This window comes from Dermacentor andersoni, chromosome 9 (assembly GCF_023375885.2).
Source record: "Dermacentor andersoni chromosome 9, qqDerAnde1_hic_scaffold, whole genome shotgun sequence".
NCBI lineage: Eukaryota > Metazoa > Arthropoda > Arachnida > Ixodida > Ixodidae > Dermacentor > Dermacentor andersoni.
The window spans coordinates 87,237,531-87,255,884 of record NC_092822.1 but is presented as its reverse complement, the minus strand read 5'-3'; the positions used below and the strand labels follow the sequence as shown (position 1 = coordinate 87,255,884).

The 18,354-nt window shown below is 46.0% G+C and overlaps 1 protein-coding gene across 1 annotated transcript; it reads right to left on the bottom strand.

The window, feature by feature from the left end:
• Positions 1-14,160: 14,160 nt before the first annotated feature.
• On the bottom strand, positions 14,161-18,335 carry LOC129383925 (facilitated trehalose transporter Tret1-like). Its single transcript, XM_055068953.2, has 2 exons — positions 18,023-18,335; positions 14,161-14,761 (listed from the first exon to the last, which is right to left on the bottom strand). Exons 1-2 carry the CDS (start codon positions 18,254-18,256, stop codon positions 14,522-14,524), a joined length of 474 nt encoding a protein of 157 aa, XP_054924928.2. The 5' UTR covers positions 18,257-18,335; the 3' UTR covers positions 14,161-14,521.
• Between the last annotated feature and the right edge of the window lie 19 nt (positions 18,336-18,354).

The following is an 18,354-nucleotide window of genomic DNA, read 5'->3' as shown; positions in this document are numbered from 1 at the left end:
GTCACGGCCCGAAAATCCGATGGAAATATTCCAATCACGTCACAAGCGATAAGGCCAAACTTATCGCGTTGCCAAGGGGGAAATTAAGCAACAAAGCAAGGTAATTAATTCAGGAAGGTGAACAAAAAAATCCCATAAATAAAGCTTTTCGTGCCACACTAAACTGAGGAAAAATATTGTAATAATACGGAACACATATATGTACGACAACTTCCACAAACTAAGATGAGCAGTTACTTTTTGCCGGCTTACCACGCTGCCCAATGGTAGAGCAGCACAGCGTACGGCGGGCTTCTTATAAAAGCTCATTGCTGTTTGCAATCGCCAGTGTTGCGTTGGCCCTTCGCGTGTGCGGCGCATACATCCGTGCGGGGATTACCTTTATATTCCCCTCCATAGCCTCCATTGATTCGACGACTTCCCACAATATGTCGGGCTCAGAATGCAGTCTGACTGGTCTCAGCGACTTGTCAGAGCGTCGACGCGTCACCTTCGTCGATCCTCTACCGAGCACGCGAGTCTGCGGCATGGCGCCTTCCCGCTCACTGCTCCTGTCTTGCGGCCAGGTCCTGTGCGAGCCATGCAGAGCGCCGATCAAAGAAAAGGAACCGGGTCCTTCGGAGAGCAAGGACTGCCTCGCGGGTAACGTCGGGGGGCAGGACTTAAAGTCGGCCGAGCCACATGAGTACAGCGTTGTCGGCCCCAACAGTGAGGACAGTGCCTTCAACGGTACTTCGTCCATGCTGACGGAGCACCTCAACTGCAGCAGCGAAAAGTTCGAGTGTCCGAAGTGCAGCCAGAGCGTCGCTAGTAGCGTCGCCATTGACCACAGACGATTCTGCTCGGGAGCTGCTGATCCAGGACGGGAGGTGAGTACAGCCGAAGCCCCCTGTGACGTGATGCGAGTAGTACGAGATGTCAGGGAAGATCTCGAAGCATTGATACAGCGGGCACCCGGCGACGTTCTTGACAAGGACTATGTGACCAAGTGCGTCAACCTGCTAGTGAAGCGGCTCACCCTTCTTGAACGCGACTGCACAAAAGGCCAACAAGATCCGGTGGGTATCAGCCAAAAGGGAAAGTTCGCCTCAATGATGGATCTGTTACCATTCGCCGCGACGCCTTGTCGTGCAGCTTCAAAGCCGGACGTCTTCATCACTATGGTAAAATTCTCTAAAGTCTACACGAAACTCCAATCTCTGGCGAAAGATCAAAAGGCGAGCATAACTGACGATTTGGATGTCCTAGGTGGTTACTCTTTTCAACTCGAGTGTGTTGTCCATATGAACACGAACGGGGAAGTTAGCGTGTGCTTTACAGTTGCTCTCGGAGACGGGCCATGGGCTGACCGCTTGTGTTGGCCGTTCGCCAGACAAGTAACAGTCATCCTCACGCACCCGACTGATTCCGAGAGAGACATCCGGCTACCAGTGAGCCTGTCTGATTACGAGATGGTAAAGAAGCCGGCGCCTGACACCTGGAATGAAGGAAATACTACCGGTACAGTTTCCTGGAAAGACGTTGAACTGTTTGGATTTGTCGATGATGACAGCATATATGTGAATGTGGAGCTCGCTTAGCAAACCCATTCGTTTGCTATGTGTACGTATGCACGCGTGCTTTCAGTGAGGTGGAAATGTTTAGCAGGCGTGATCGACGGCAACACTTCTTGTATTGCTCTTCCAGTAGAATTTAGCGTTGCTTTACACGCTCAAAGCTTTCCTAGAAAAATTTACAGCAGCGGGTGTGTAGTGTGATTCAACAATTGAGCACTGACTGAACGACACAGCTGGTGTCTACTACGTAATCCGTTCGCGATGGGCATCTTGGCGTTTAGTCCTACGTCTTCTCCCTCTTTGTGGCAATTTCTTTGTTCTTTGATAAGCAATAAATTCTTACCACTTATAACTTTGCCAATGACTGAATCTTGTGAATGGCAGTGCTGCCTTATAGCACTGGCATTGAAATAAGAGGCAGGTGCCCGAATACCAGAATAAATAAACAGAACCATTCGTTTAGCAACCCTAATACGTCGTATCTAGAGCGGCATTGTTTTAATCACGCTTTTGCATCTTTGTATGTGGATATTACATTCCTTTCAAGACAGAAATGTCCTACTACGCGCGAAATAATTCAGACCTTCCACATTAAAAGATTAGGATAGAGTGTCCAAGGTCCGTCTGAATATGCCGTAACGCTTGGAACAAAAATCGTGCCGGAACCTATTGACAGAGATATCAGTGGATGGTGCGCGATTGACGCGCGACTTGGGAAGGGAGGAGGGATTTCTGTCCCATCGAAGCGTTGTGTTAGCGGCCAACTTTGTGTGAAACCACTTCTCTGTGACGTGAAACCACGAAGAGAAGCATCGAAGCCCGGTTGTAGTGGCCAGCTGTGTTTGGAACCACGCGTGTGTGACGTAGTGCCTGCCTGATAAGGAGCTAGAGGCTCATTTTCACTCCGACGTTGGCCCGGAAGGACCTTGAGTGGTTCGTCACACGAGGGGCAGCGAAGGTAGGAAAAACGACGCTGAGACCAGCGGCCGGGAATGTGACCGTCGACGTCGGACCGATCCGACTGCGCGGGAAGAAGAGCGTGTCTGCGACGCCGAGGGAGAAAAGGCGGCGTCGAGACTTCGACGGCACAGGAGATGGCCGTAACAACGACTTCGCCTCTGCCAAAGCGAGGTTTCGGAGACTTTCTGGGCCGTCACTTTGGATCGAGCTTCCGGGAGTGCGACAGGCTACGGTTTGCCAACTATCTCCCCGAAATGAAGAGGAACACGATCCGAGGAACGACACGCGGTGAGGCTGTTTTCGGAGCATTTGTGCTGCTGCAAACATTTCCGTGTAACTCTGTGTTGTACGTGCAGTCGAACCGCCGTGTCGCCAAACATAACTTCGCTGGTCAACCACCTTCACCGGGTGGATTGGATATTCAATTTTTCATTTGCTTCCGTGTTTGTTCGAAGTGTGGCGTCGACTTTACTTCAAGTTTTTCGTGACCTTGCGCAGGGCATTTATTGGCGAAAGCTGTGAGCGCAGACTTTTTATCATCGTGCAAGTTCACGCGTTCGCATCCGGCGCGCTGTGTCTCATCGTGACGATAACTGATGAGTGCTCCGTGAACAAACACGCGCTGCGTTCCTTCGCTGTCCGTAGCACACGCTCTGAGGGTACTACAGGCAGCAACATTAATCAGTGGAATGTTTCCTAAAAGATAATGTGTTGCAATGTTGTCTTTCTGATAACTGCTGGATATGCGGTCATAGTGCCACGTGGAATTGCGAATAATTCCATGAAAAGGTTTCGCGCATGTTACTATACATGACGACTGTGTGCTGGCCATATTACTTTTAATCCATTAAAACATGTTTTGTTTGTTCAGTATACTGGTCGCATTATTATAGACGATTAAATAGGAAGTTATTGCTTTGAAAGCCCCTGTGGCACTGTCACTTATTTCTATTCTATTCGCTCACCTTTCTAGGGAACCTACTGGACCAAATTCCATTACTAACTGCCTATAATTATGTTCACATTAAGATATACGCCGCTTCTATATTTAAAGACACTTGGGCGCTACAGCTGTGGCGCGTCGCAAGCTCGCGTCAGCCTCAAAAGAAAACTAACTACTGGCGTAGCTGTCAAAATGCCGGATGCTAAATAAATTTAAACATTCCCACCAAGCAGCATAACATCTCGACGCCATTTTCGTTTCCCTGCGTTACGTCGTGTTTTTTTTTCCTTTATTATATTTTTACGGGAATAGTCCCCACGTTACACAGATGGCGACAGTTGCCACACTATGCCATTTTCTTGACGTGTTGATTCCTATGTAAGCTTCGTTACCAGTTTACATATACCTTGGACTTGCCACATACATCAGTATCACTGTTAGCGAATTTGAATATCTCAGCACGTGCGTCCATCCCAAGTAGTTCCTTTTCTTTAGTTTTTATGGTTTCGCAACTTTCTGATACGTTTATCTGTTCACTGATATTCCTTAGGCCATGTGATGTTTCTTTTCTTCGCTTTTTTCTTGCAATCACTTATGTCTGTTCATCGTTTCACCAAAAGAGGTGGACAGGATAGCACGAGGCTACACTTATTACCGAGCATCCAACGTAGGCGACCTCGAGGGGACCGAACCTGTACCCCAAGACTATTCGGCGATACTAAATTACTACGAGGGCTGCAGAAAGCGGTATCCACCACCGCACATCTCCCTTAGCAGAGAGGACTCTGTCGCGTGGAGGCAGCTACAAACGGGCTCGTACCCGAACCTAAACGTACTCAGCAAAATGTATCCCACACAATACAATGACAAATGCCCCTGGTGCCACAAAACACCCACACTGTATCACATAACGTGGGCATGCCAGAAGATAGACGTGGTACCCATTATATCAAACCCGAGTGCGAAGCAATGGGAGGGAGTGCTCTCCAGCGATCGCCGGGTCGACCAAGAAGGTCTGATTTGGCGAGCACAACTGGCAGCAGCATCCAGTGGAGTCCTGGACTAAGGGCAACCGACCGTTGTGCTAGAAGATGGACGAAGCCATCTGAAGACCGCAGAAAACCAGCGAATCTAGAGCTAATAAAGTTTTTCACTCACTCACTCGCACTCCAGAGTCAATGCTCGTCCTGTCTGCTTCTAGTATTCTTCTGTTTTCTTTCGCACTATATGAACCAAAAATATGCTACCGGACAACTCGACAAACTTTCCACCCTTTTCCAAATAAATCACGCATACTGTATTAGCATGCCGCCGCCGCACACATCAGTACCACCTATAAGACATTCCTCAGCCCACCAACTAGGCATATCTTAGACCGTTTCGTTCACAGAGCCTCCCGTTAATTTCTTCGCGTGATACCCGGTGCGGCAAAACCACCCCATTAATGCCGTCAAAGTAAGCGCAGGGACGACTCTGCACGCATGCGTAATTAATGCACGAGTGACACATCTCTCTTTAGGTCCCTTTTAGTCACCTTCCATTCTCACTAGTGAGGTGTTCCGCAGGACGTACAATACCTCTTGCTATTCCGCTTTCGGTATAGGCTTACGCATTGCTGGCCTAAGGTTAACGCCTTCTTTCTACGTATGGCGTATGAGGAAGGACGAAAGCGGACGCTCTCGAACAATAGTTTGGACCGGCGTGCTTATTGTTATCGCGTATTGTTATCGCGGACATTAGGTCGTTTTCACTGTAATACGTATGGCAATTATAAACCCTGCACACAAGGCGCTTAAACTGCGCATTCTCGCCCTGTATTGAGAAATAAATTTTTTGGCTTCACATGGAATCTTTCGACCGGCTTTAATGGTCGGCATTGAAACTCTGCCATCTTTAAAGCGAAGATTTCTTTGTGGTTTTCCCGGGCTTTCCTGACCGTGGCTGCTGGGTGCTACTGCTGTCGTGCGATACAGCTCATATTTAAAGAAAATTGACTTGTGTTGCCTGTTGAAACCTCGGCCTTTCAGCACAGCCCCCCATATCTCTGGTCATTATATCACAATCCCCTTTTTTTTTCTATTTGCAGATTTCTTCAAGTTGTCTTAATTTGTAAACTTTTTTGTTTTCGTTATTCATTAGAAAACAAGCTCACGTGTACTTGTGTCATTCCATCGCCAGCAAGCTCTTTGAGATGATCGCTGCGTGCGTCACATTGCGTAGAGCGGGTGCGTTCAGCCTTTTTCTTTGTGCCAATGACGCAGGTATAAACCTGGAAAATTTATAGCATTTGACTAACCGCTTCTCGAAAGCCTCGCTTTACACAGGCTCCAATATGTCAATTGGATCTGTACGACGCTTACTGCACGCTAGCTAAGCATTGTTTTCTCGACTTACTCTTACTTTCAGTATCGCCAAAGTTCACTGTCACGTTGTAGTGACGGTGAACAGCCTAACAGTCAAATGTGAGAGAGAAAGTAGTGCGAGAACTTCTGGAGTCTGTCACTCCCGGCGAGCGCAGTCGTGAAATCTGACCTCGCGAGTCATGTGTGTCGGCTATTGAAACATGTCGCGCTGTACATTCTAGATTCGTCACTGGTGTTCACCATATCGCAGAACATGTGCTGCACAATTCGCGACATGTGGTCAACTTGAATCAGCCTGCCTGTTTAGCTACAAAACTAGCAGCAACATTCGTAAAATTTTGGTTGTAAAGCTGCGTCCTGCGCTAAGTCACAACTTCGGGGTCAATAGCGGAAGCTGGAGGAGCTTGTTTGAAATCGCGAAGGCCAAGGACTTTGGCAATAGCGAGAAATGTATCCTAGATATCCACATCGTAAGCAAATTGGCTTTTCGTCAGGCGTCCTCAATACATTCGCAATGCGATGGCTCGGAGTAGGGCAATGGCGTTGGAGGAGTTTGAAGTTGGCTGAAGGCTAAATACCAAGAAGGTTGAAAGAACAGATGGTCTCAAGACCCACGTTTGCCAGTTCTTCACAAGCAACGGATTGCTTAAGTGATATGATAGGTTGGGGTTCACTGAGCGCCAGTCGCATTAAACGTGCGGGCGACGGGGCTTTCTTTCGACGCCGAATTCGTCCGCGATCCCATTCAGTACTTGCGGCACCCTGGCCACGGCACCCTGAATGTATGCCTGGTACGACTTCGTATGCACCTGCACACACGGGTCAAGTTCTTGGCGGCACGCTGGCAGCCTGCAGGTTGGTCAAACAAGTCATGAAGTTTCGTCTTACATGCGTTCCAGCTGTTGAGCTCCTCTTCGTTCTGATCTAAGCAAGCCTTCGCAGCTCCCTTCACGTAAATTTCGACGTTCTACAGCGTAACAGCCGGGTGCCACCTGTAATGTGCCCTTGCGCACTCATAGAGTTAAATGCAGTCGTCAACGTCGTCGCCATCAATGCCGGAAACAGCCTCGGTAGCTCAATTGCTAAAAGCATCACTCGCGTAATACGAAGACGTGGATTCGTATCCCATCTGCGGCCAGTTGTTTCTTCATTCACTTTCATTTCCGTTTATTCATCATTTCTTTAATGCAATTAAGAACAGCAAGTAACTTCCCGTATGCTGTCCTTCTTGTCATTTTATGTGGACTTCTTAAGTTTAAAAAGTCTAGCGCCTCGGTTTCCTTTGCTCTCGTTCGTTACATAATGGAATTTTCGAATGAGGCCACTTTGACGCATTTAGGCAGCACGTGTGGGTTCAGTTACCAGTTGCCTTCACCCAAGTAGTTCACGTAGACATGACGCCTGCGGAAGGAATTGCCGGAAACGGTTCCAGGATCACGGAGCGCCGCCAGGATGGCGGCCGGTATGGCGGCCGCCACTGACGCAGTGTCACCGCCGCTAGACAAGTCTAGCGTGGCGAATGACTTAGTGGCTGCTGTCTTGTATTAGACCCCATCACGTCCGCCAACATGTCACGTGGAAGGAGACACAAAAGAAAGAAACGTATTTACAATATGTTTACAAGGCGATCAAGCACTGAACCACATCGTCGAGAACATGCGCCAGATCAGAAGCGTCGTCTTCGCCAACCTTCTGCTTGAGGAATAGTACCGTGACAATAGAGTGTTGAGCCTCTTTACGGTACGCTCTATTCCGAATCGTCCCGCTAAGCCGCAGCAGAGCGGTGGCCGATTTTCACCTTTTAGTTATACGTTTAGCATAGCGGAGCGGAGCGGATGGATGGATGGATGGACGGACAGACGTACGGACGGACGTATGTATGTATGTATGTATGTATGTATGTATGTATGTATGTATGTATGTATGTATGTATGTATGTATGTATGTATGTATGTATGTATGTATGTATGTATGTATGTATGTATGTATGCATGTATGTATGTATGTATGTATGTATGTATGTATGTATGTATGTATGTATGTATGTATGTATGTATGTATGTGTATGTATGTATGTATGTATGTATGCATGCATGCATGTATGTGTGTGTGTATGTATGTATGTATGTATGTATGTATGTATGTATGTATGTATGTATGTATGTATGTATGTATGTATGTATGTATGTATGTATGTATGTATGTATGTATGTATGTATGTATGTATGTATGTATGTATGTATGTATGTATGTTATGAGCGTCCCCTTTGGAAAGGGGCGGTGGGTTGCGCCACCGAGTTCTTGCTATTATACTGCCTAATGTCCTACCTAGATTAAAGGAAAGAAAGCACCATGAACTCCCACAACCAATTTTCCTGACAACCCTGTTCTGAAATTTGCTTTTGTACGTCTCCGTTTTTTGTCGTTTCCCTACTTTTCTTCCACCAATCTTCCAGTCGCCTCTTAGTAATCTCTATTGCGGACATGTTTATTTTCATCTGCTCTCGCTGAACCGAAGGGCTTCAAGGAGGCCAGTGGTGCCTAAATCGACCTCTGTGCAGTCTTCACATTCTAATAAAACATGCTTCATCGTTTCCCTAGCTTTACCGCAGCAAGCGCACGCTTCTTCTTCCGTCGTATATCTCGCTTTATAGGTGCGTGTTCTAAGGCATCCTGATCTCGCTTCGAAAGGTAATGAGCTTCCCTTCGAGTTATCGTATGTTTCTTTCCTGGTTTCGTTCTTCCCTCTTAAGTAGTTACTCATGGCAGGTTTTTTTTTTCCATTGCCGCCACCCATGACATTCTTTCACCCTCTCTGACTTTCCGCTTGACTTTCTTTGTTGCTGTGTTGCTCACCCTACAGGCCGCATACTTGCTGGTAAGCTTCCTAGTTCTTTTCCCCCACTGCGAATCAATGTTTTTCCTGTACAGTTACCTGTACAGGACCTTTCATAGTTGCAGCGCCCTCTGACCAAATTCAGGGTAATGAAAGAAAATAAAAATACCCATTGCTCACTTTTATAAAGTAAAACGTATATATATATATATAAAGTTATTTGTCTACGAAGTATCTAGGCGTGCGCTTGTAATGCGTTACCGGTCCATTTTGTCCAGTGGAATATAAAGCGCCGTCTTAGGTAACGCAACGTGATAGCCAGCGTGCTTGCTTTCTGCATCCAATCCAATCCTTTATGACCCCAACGCTAGTAGCCAAAGTGGTGCGCAGCCCGCTCCGCTCAGGCAGCTTGTGAGCGAACTGTCTTTGTCGCTCCGCTAGCCTCCTTGCGGCTAAGCGGATAGCGCATGCGCATTCGCGCTTTTGCTCCACTTAGCTGCTGAGCGGAGCGTAAAAACGCAAACAAAAACACTCTAATATAAGAAAGGGCCCCAAGACGCCGTCTTGGGAGTCTCCGGAAAGAACTGAACTTGGTTGCTAGCGAGGGCACGAAGTGTTGTCTGTTAAGCAGAAGAATATGTATCCAGTTTAAAACAAGTGGGTTAAGGTGTAAACGAGAGAGTTTCAGAAGGAGCCGTTGCTGTGGGACGCCTTTTCATAGTCCGAAATGAAAGCGTCGGCAGTAATGTTTAGATCAAGATTACAGATTATATCATTGATAAACAGTGCTAGTGTAGTATCGCATGACAGGCCTTTACGGAAGTCATGCTTGCTCGGGTTCAATTAATCGACGGGTGTGAAAAATTTTACAGTACGAGAGTGAAGTACGTGCTCATTGACTTTCAACTGCCTCTGGTCAGCGAGATTGGTCGATAGCTGCTACATCAAGTCAAAGTCTTTTTTCGGGAGTGAGAAGAGCTTTCCAACTTTCCAGTCAGCCGGAACCACTCCCACGGGGCAAGAAAGAGGCTGGACAGTGTACGCACAGTTGAGCTGTGCACGGAGCGACGTGTTGACAGGCAACGGACCGTGATTCGGTGGCCGACGACAGAGAGCGCCACAAGTTCCTAAGGTACTAGCATAGCATTCCACGTTGCGCCGCAGGAAGTCAGACAGCGAGAGTACCTGCAAGCGAACAGTCGTCGCAGGTTACATGCTACGTTCGTCTGCATGGCTGTAGTACTGCCGTGCCGGTCTGTGCCCCAACCATTCATTTAGCCTGCTTTGCGAATTATTCTCGTTCCTTTTCAGCCTTTTAGATACCACTGGTTCGTGCGAGCCACCTTTAGACCAAGCGAGCTGGCTCTATTTCCCAAAGGTGTGCCAGACGGCAGCTTTGCCTCAACAGGTTAATATCTACAGCGATGCACCCTTTACAGGGCTATAGTGCAATATGGTTGTTAACGCGATTAGCATTTTTCTGCGCACTTCAGTGATTTCGAGCCTATCTATCTATCTATCTATCTATCTATCTATCTATCTATCTATCTATCTATCTATCTATCTATCTATCTATCTATCTATCTATCTATCTATCTATCTATCTATCTATCTATCTATCTATCTATCTATCTATCTATCTATCTATCTATCTATCTTCTAGCATCTTGCTCCTACCGACTGGCCCACGATTTCTGCCAACTAGGGACACTAGGTACATGCTCGTTGTCACGGTGCCTTCAAGGTCGTTCGATCGTGTTGATCGACGTGGCACCTTCGTCACTTCATCGTCGACACTGCGTCGTAGTTGAACAGCCATCTTCGTGCCAACGCGCTAATGTCAAACATTTGTGCTCGTTAAACACTCGCTGTCAAGCCTTCGTGAAGCGACTAATTGTCGTAGTGCTCGAGTGCCTTTTCTTAATTTGTATTTAGTTGAAAGGTGCATGATACTTTGAGGTAATTCATCAAAATATACAGGAACATGATAGTTTCGTATTCTCTTGCCAAATCTTGTACAGCGCCTTGGTATGAGTTAAGGATCCTTAGGCCGCAGACAACGCGCGGGAACGTACTTAACCGTGAAGTTGCTTTCGCAGAGCGTCTTACCACAACAGTTCCCTTAGTAGGTGAATAAAGTTCGGCATAAATAAGGTTTTGAAGACGTCGTTTCGGGCATTGATGTTTAACTCATAGCGAATCATTGCGAATATGGCGAATCGTCATGCCATCGTCAACATACTCGTCTTCGTTCCTTTGACGTAATTCCTTCTTCCACACTGCGTTTGTCTTCTTAGAGTCTTCGTGCAGACTTCATGCGAGTGTCATACGAAGTGGTCAGGTACGAGAAAAATGGGTCGCATAAAGCCTCAGCAATGGCACTCCTAAAATTACCAGTACAGATCTGAACAAACGTATTTTTATCAATGCGGTATGTCGCTATGCTTCTTGAACGCTAATTGCATTACCGTCGACGGTCATCATGAGATGGGTTCACCCGGAAGCTGTGTTTAATAAAATTTATTAAAGATTACAAAACCGCGATTTTCTCTGCCATAAATAACGAACTTGCAGAATTCATCACTGACTGTATGCCGAGCCTTTACAGTCGCACCGTTCAAGAAAATTGGTCTCTCTTTAAAGAAAAACTTGCCTACTTGAGCGATCGCTACATTCCCAAAAAATTCACCTTTACTTCTCCCGAAGCTCCTTAGTTTAACGTCCATCTGAAGCGCTTGTTAAACAAAAAGAAAAAGATATTGCGCCGAGCGAAGGTGGCAATGACGCCCGAACAATGACAAGCGTATAACTGCGCTGATCACGAGTAAAAAAATTCCACTGTGCAGGCAAAGACCTCTTCCACAATTGTACTTTGCCCACTCTGCTTCAAAATAAGCCTCGGTAGTTTTCGAATGTAGGTCGTGGCAGCAAATCTAACACGATTCACTTGCTCGACAGCAATGGCGGTGCTGTTCCTAATGATGACTGCTGCAATGTGCTAAACGATGTTTTTGTTTTTGGCTTTTCTGGCTTAGTGGCCTTTTCTGTGCCATCAATCGCCGACTCTGGTTTTGTTCCAATGGATTTCATCTCTATAGATTCAGCTGGGGTGTGCCGTTTGACAGAAAATTAAAGTTATCTAGCTCTGCAGGTAATGACAACATAAATTCAAAGTTCTTAAAAAAGACAGAAGTTTACTGTTTCATCATACTTGCTGAACCCTATTCGCAGTCTTTACAGACTTCCACTTTGCCAGATGATTGGAAGGGGGTAAGGTGGCTCCAATCCAAAAATAAAGTAACATCCATTCTCCCCTAAACTACAGGCCAATATCTTTAACCAGTGTATCCTGTAAAGTTATCCAACACATCATTTAATCAAACCTGGTATCTTTCCTTGAATCAAATATGTGTTTTTTCTCCTTGTCAACACGGTTTCAGGAAGCACTGCTCTTGTGAGACACAGTTACTCTCTTTTACTAACGACCTTTTTGGAGCTTTTGACAAAAATTTGATAACTGATTGCATCTCTTTAGATTGCGCTAAAGCGTTGGATACTGTATCACACAAACTCCTTCTACTAAAAATGAGCAAGCTCAATATAGATCCTAATATCCTAGCCTGGATTCAATGCTTTCTGACTAACCGCTTACAGTACGTTCACGCTAATGATTGTGACTCCCCTACTGTTCTTGTTACTTCATGCGTACCACAAGGATCGGTTTTGGGCCCTTTACTATTTCTTATTTATATTAACGACTTACCTGTCGGTATTACCTCTTGCATTAAACTTTTTGCAGATGATTGTGTACTTTATCGTCTAATTAATACCTCACAGGACGTTTCTATTTTGCAATCCGACGTTGACGCTATTTCTAACTGGTGCGACAAGTGGCTTTATGAAGCTAAATATTTCAAAATGTAAGTTCATGAGAGTAACGCGTCTCAATAAAGTTAATGACAACTTTGCTTATACTCTTAATAACCCCGCTTCAACGCCTGTTACTAGTAACCTCTATCTTGGCGTGCATGTAAAGGGCAACCTCTCGTGGAATACACATTGAGCACGTAATTAACTACGCTAATGGCATGCTTGGATTTCTACGCCGAAATTCTTCCTCCGTTCCCTCCGATTTAAAGATTAAATTTTACGCAACTCTAGTTAGATCAAAATTAGAATATGCTTCCTCTATTTGGGACCCATGTAGCTCAGCATTATTCACTGCCCTTGAATCCGTTCAGAACAGCGCTGTCCGATATGTGCTCTCTAATTACTCTCGCTACGCTAGCGTTTCTTCAATGAAAGCTAATTTAGGTCTACCGACACTGGCGTTACGTCGCAAATGCTTCCGCTTAAACCTACATCGTAATTTTTTTACACTAACCCCACACTTAAAAACGATCTTTCCCTCCATCCCGATTACGTGTCCTCACGCTTCGATCATAAATTCAAAGTTAAAATTCCTTTATGTCGCACTAACACTTGTAATGTCTGTTTTTCTTTTCCTTTTTTTTCTTTTTTCTCTTTCTTTTTTGCCGCACACAAGCAGTGACCAGAGCAACATTCCCTCCTCCGTCGCTGCAATCGAAGACCCTGCTGCCTTTAAAGTTGCGATTAATAATTTATTGGTAGAACACTTCTCTCTGGTATCTCTGTAATACACTCTGGTCCTGAAAGTAGAAAAATAAATAAATAAGCAGTCTTGAATTTCTCTGCCAGAAGTTATTTCTCTTTAGCTTCTCTTCAATATTCCTGCACGTTTTACTTAGGGAAAGAGAAATTCCCAGAGGAGAAGAAAGAACCTACGAGGGTCTAAACTGGTTTTGCGTCTTGCCGCATTCGATGTTTTGCAAGTCGGGTTACATCACTGGTCCGCAACGCGGACGGTGCTTTACGTGGCATGACCTCACAAATCTCATGCCGAATAATTGTGTCCGAAGAGGGCACAATGAAACAAAGAACCAAGGAATTTCTTTAAATTTTCTTTTTTTTGGGCTAGTCCACAGACGTGAAGAGCACAACCACAGCGAATACGTATATTTTAGCAATAAGGTGTTAGCCAATTTTGGCGGCGGCCGCATGAGAAAATGCAATTTGTGTTTAATAGGCACAAATGAAAGGTTGCCGCATGCTTGAGCGAGATACACGTACGAAACTGAACAGTGTACCTGGCCGAATAGCCCTTCACATAACTTCCTCTGCGAATCAGTCTTGCAGAAGAACTACCAATTGAGTTCATTCCGTCAGCACTTTTGCCTGTTTTCATGAATCTTCGTGCGAATGAGTTCCTTATGCGGACGGCCAGCATGTGTTGACGATACGAACGTTTTTACAAACGTCTCTCGTCTCAATTGGCACTCGGTTAATACTCTGATCTGTTTTAATGATGGATCCCGATTCATGACCATTGTACGTAGGAGTGCCTGATAAGAACGAAACGCTTGGCAGTCCTGGCAGCTGAACAGAGTGTAGCAGGTGCACCCGGCAGTAGTAAAAACTGGATACAACAAAACAAAAGCTTTATTAACTTGTCATGTATGTAGAACTGGCAGTTAGTGGAAGTTACACGCGCATGCGTGCTAGTGCGCGAGCGCGCATCCGGATGGGGCCCATATTGTAGAACCACACGCACGTGCATTTGTACATATTATCTTTAAAATATCTTATTGACATGCAGCTTGTATACATTTAAAGTTTAGATCGCTTACTTAAAACATATCAGGTCATCTGACCGGTTATTTGTTAGATTCGTTACTTAATTGGTAACCGCATACCTAATCTAACGCGGACCCCCTATGGTGGGTCCGCTTCTCAATCATGGCTTCACGAAAGGCGAGTTCTGGCGCGAGATGAGTGAGCGATACTATTCGCCTTCCGCATTGACGTCCATCAGTATCTGCTCGAGGCTGCGGCCATTGGTCTCTGGCACGAACCAGTACACCAGCGAAGTGCCCGCCAGTGTGACAGCGCTGAAGAACCAGCCGCAGCCAGAGAAGCTCAGCGCATCTCGGACCCCGTCCAAGAACAGCGTCACAGCGAACAAGCTGAGCCAGTTGAAGGCGAACGCTAGGCTCAGCAGGAGGCCAGCACCCTGCAAGGGGATCTGAACAGCACCGGATACCGGCATGAACGCCACCTACGCGTTCTTTGTACACAGCGGTTGTTGTAAGTGGATGAAAAATGCGGAGCTTTAGCACATCTCGCATTCCGGTATGCGCGACGACGTTTGCGTAATATCGGGTTACCGGACGCTGGTAGCGACAGCTTGTGATGCTTCGTCTAACTGCAATGCCTTGCGTGCACGTTTTTGTGCTTCCTGAGGTTTCTGGTCCAAAAAAAATTCTGAAAAGGCAACGTATTCGTGATTACGCCGCTGCCGAAAATTTAAATCAGTAGCAAAGTAAAATACATTTCCTTACCACAACGATAGCTATGCGCTTGTCTGGTTGAACTCTTCGCAACCAGGTGGCGCCACCAACCCGGCCAGTCATGTTTGCTCCTTGGGTAACCCGGTAATCCGCAAATGGTAAGATGTTTTCGAAAAAAAACTAAATCCAATAAATGTTACGATGAAAATGAGTTCTGATTTCTAGCCATCTCTCTCCACGACTCCACGGTGTTATGGTTATCACCACGGTTGATGTGTAAATCACTGAATTATATTCCATATTAGCATGAAATAAAGAAAATCAAATCGCGGATCTGATAGCAAGAATGCGCTTTCAAGTCTTTCAGCGTGGTCGTAAAAAACGTTCTGGAGCGCAGCGTAGCGGAAGTGGTCTATTGCGACCACGCACCATGTGCAGCCTATATTTTTTAGTATCGTAAATAAGGCGCACAGTTTTGTCGAGGCAGCGCTTCCCTTATAAATCACTGGCAACCACCACCAGCTGGCGGCAGCGTCATCACTGGACTTCAGCTCATTCTGACAGCTGCAGGCACTCCGTTCGACTAATGGAGTCTACAATAACGACAAGGCTCAAGGTCACTATACATGAAATGTACTGAGCCAGAAAAGATTGCGCCCTCAGGCAATCATTTCCTTATTGTTCCCTGAGTGTCCCAGTAGGAGCAGTCATTATGCCTTACCTTCAGCTTTTGCGCATGCCAGGGACGGGGTAAGTACGAGCAGCGAACTGTCCTTTCCCAAAAATTCTAGACGAGGAAAGTTATTTCCAGTTACATGCTTGCAAAGCTGCATACCGCAATCCATCTCAATGAATGTGGAATTTGCCACAATTTAGGTGGGAGTGCACCTTGACTTTAGGATCCGCGATATTGTCTCTCGCACGCAATCGATCCTGTGACCTATCGATAACCTTTCCACGAAAGCGAAGGGTTTCTTCTCTCGAACCTTGCTTCTGTATGGAAAGGAAGCACAGTCCTTGGGGTAGCTACAAAAATAACACACTCTTAACTATGCTTGTGGTACAATCGTGCTTGTGAGTGGAGAACCGGTTATACGTTCTAGGGGGAGGGGGGCGTCAGAACTCGGGAGTTTTTTCATAAAAATTTAGGACAGCTTTCTAACATCCGTGGGAACTCAGTTTAGCACTGACGTACATGAACATAGGAACGGGCAGAGGACGCACGAAGTGCTACTTTGAACTGATTTATTACTGGGAAAAACAGCCATCTAACACGTGACAGTTTTTTTTTTCCACAAAAGCATTACTTGGAAGTACCGCTTCGTGTGCCCTGTGCCACCTCTTGTGCCGGTGTCGGTCCGCACTGAAACAAGTTCACTATGAATTAACCACGCACTGAAGCAAGTTCACTATGAATTAACCAACTTGCTCGAATCACCACCCCAACACTCTAACATCCCGGACGCTTGGCATGCACAAAGTGCGTATGAGAAGGCCCTTCCAACTGTGACGACCACGTTGAAATACATTTTGTTCGGCGTCTGTACCATGTGTTCATACCTATTCTTTGTCAGTGTCCATTAGAACAAGTAACAAATATACGGAGAAAACCGTACGCTCATTTAAATTACAAACTTTATGTCAAGAAGAAGAACGGAAAAAAATGTCATCTTCCAGTATATCTCAGAAGAATATCGAAGAAGAATGAATACAGTTATGCTTGTCAGTTAAATAATATACGAAGTGTTTTAGCATTCTAGCAGTATTTTTCTTGCATAGGATTGGTGCTCTCTTGAGTAAACAGGTAGAGCATAAAGAGAGCGTTTGCGTTTGTTTTATGAGTTAGAGCAGTCAAGTTAACAATCACGCACAATTATTTATTTATTTCGATAGTTAAGTGTTACGTGGTGTAAGTGTGAACAGCCACCCTAGTTCTCCTTTGGGTTTGTAAAACACCTCATAAAAACTTAATCCATTTTTTGGTGTAGCCATTGGGTGGCTATTTGGCATGCTTGTGGTCGCATTAACAAAACGTCCGACTAGTAGCAGCATACACATTATAGGCGCAGCGTAGCTGCGCCTATAATGGCCTAGCGTAGCCAATGTGCCATAAAAACATAAACTCACTTGCTTGTTACCATACGTTTAGAACAGTCTCTCAGGCTTATCACTGTTACGCATGACGCTTAAGGATGTCTCATAAAGGCATCATTTTAATCCCATTACATTTCTATTATTCACCAGTGGAATAATTTTAGAGATGAAAAACGTAGACCAGAGGCAAAACAGGGTGGCACACTCTAGCTAAAAATACCGCTTAGCTGAGCAAAATGCAAGTTAGTAAATATGAAGTTTTATAAATAGTTTAACCAAGCGGTTTAGAACACTAATCAAACGCTCAACGTCCACTTGTGTTCCTTTGTAGTCATTTCGCGGTATTTCTTACGCACTGTGGCAGTGTACACGAACACCCGTATTTAGAAATGCTCCTTAACCGGAAGTCACGACCTTGCTTGATCAAGTCCTGCTCAAGACAACGCGTGACGTGAACGCCCCCAAGGAAATGCAGTGGGCCTCTACACCACGTTACTCACTACCTTCAGCCGGACTTGACCGTGCAGGGCATTGTTTAAGAGGCCCATTCCGTCCGCCGCTGACTGACTGGAGCCTTGCTAGTTAGAAGAATACTGGCTCGGGCCGCTTTCCTCCTTCTCATTGTTACCCCAGCCCAGCCAATCAGTACTTCAGCAGCAGTCAAAATGAACAGCTCACTAAGTGGACTCTTGCTTCCACGCCCCCCTACCCCCCACCCCCAAGTCAAGCAATGACTTCCAAGGAATTGAGCATTTTTGAATATGGGTGTAAGTGTGGCTCCCTTGTTTCTAAAGCTCCCGAAGCTCCGCCGGCGTTGCTCAATGGTCACGAACATATATCGTGACGACGATCACGAACATATAGTGTTACGGGAATACACCTGCTGATTTCATTGGCCTTACCATCTCAGCAGCGAGAAGCCACGTGACTGGGCCGAGACCGAAGGAGTAGCCAATCGCATACGCTACCAGCAGAGCCAGCTCGATGGCCAGAGCCACCGGGTGAGGTTCTTTGCCGCGGCCCCACGAGCTGACGGTGCCCACAGCGAACAGCGAGCAAACACATGCTGCCGCAGACGCGAGGAAGAGTCTGCGTCGACCCAGCACGTCCATGACAGCCGCAGAGACGACGGTCATCACAAGCTGCAATGCAAGACGCCAACCACGAAACCGCGGTGGCTTTTCATAAAAGTACTGCAGTAAAACATGCAATAAAGAAAATATGAGTGAGAGCC

What these genes read in the sequence shown, in the direction of transcription:
- LOC129383925 (XM_055068953.2), bottom strand. Translation starts at nt 18,256, where the DNA reads ATGACCGTCGTCTCTGCGGCTGTCATGGACGTGCTGGGTCGACGCAGA. An exon ending in GGCTTCTCGCTGCTGAGATG is followed by an intron (nt 14,762 to 18,022) that starts GTAAGGCCAATG and finishes GGTGCTGTTCAG; the next exon opens with ATCCCCTTGCAGGGTGCTGG.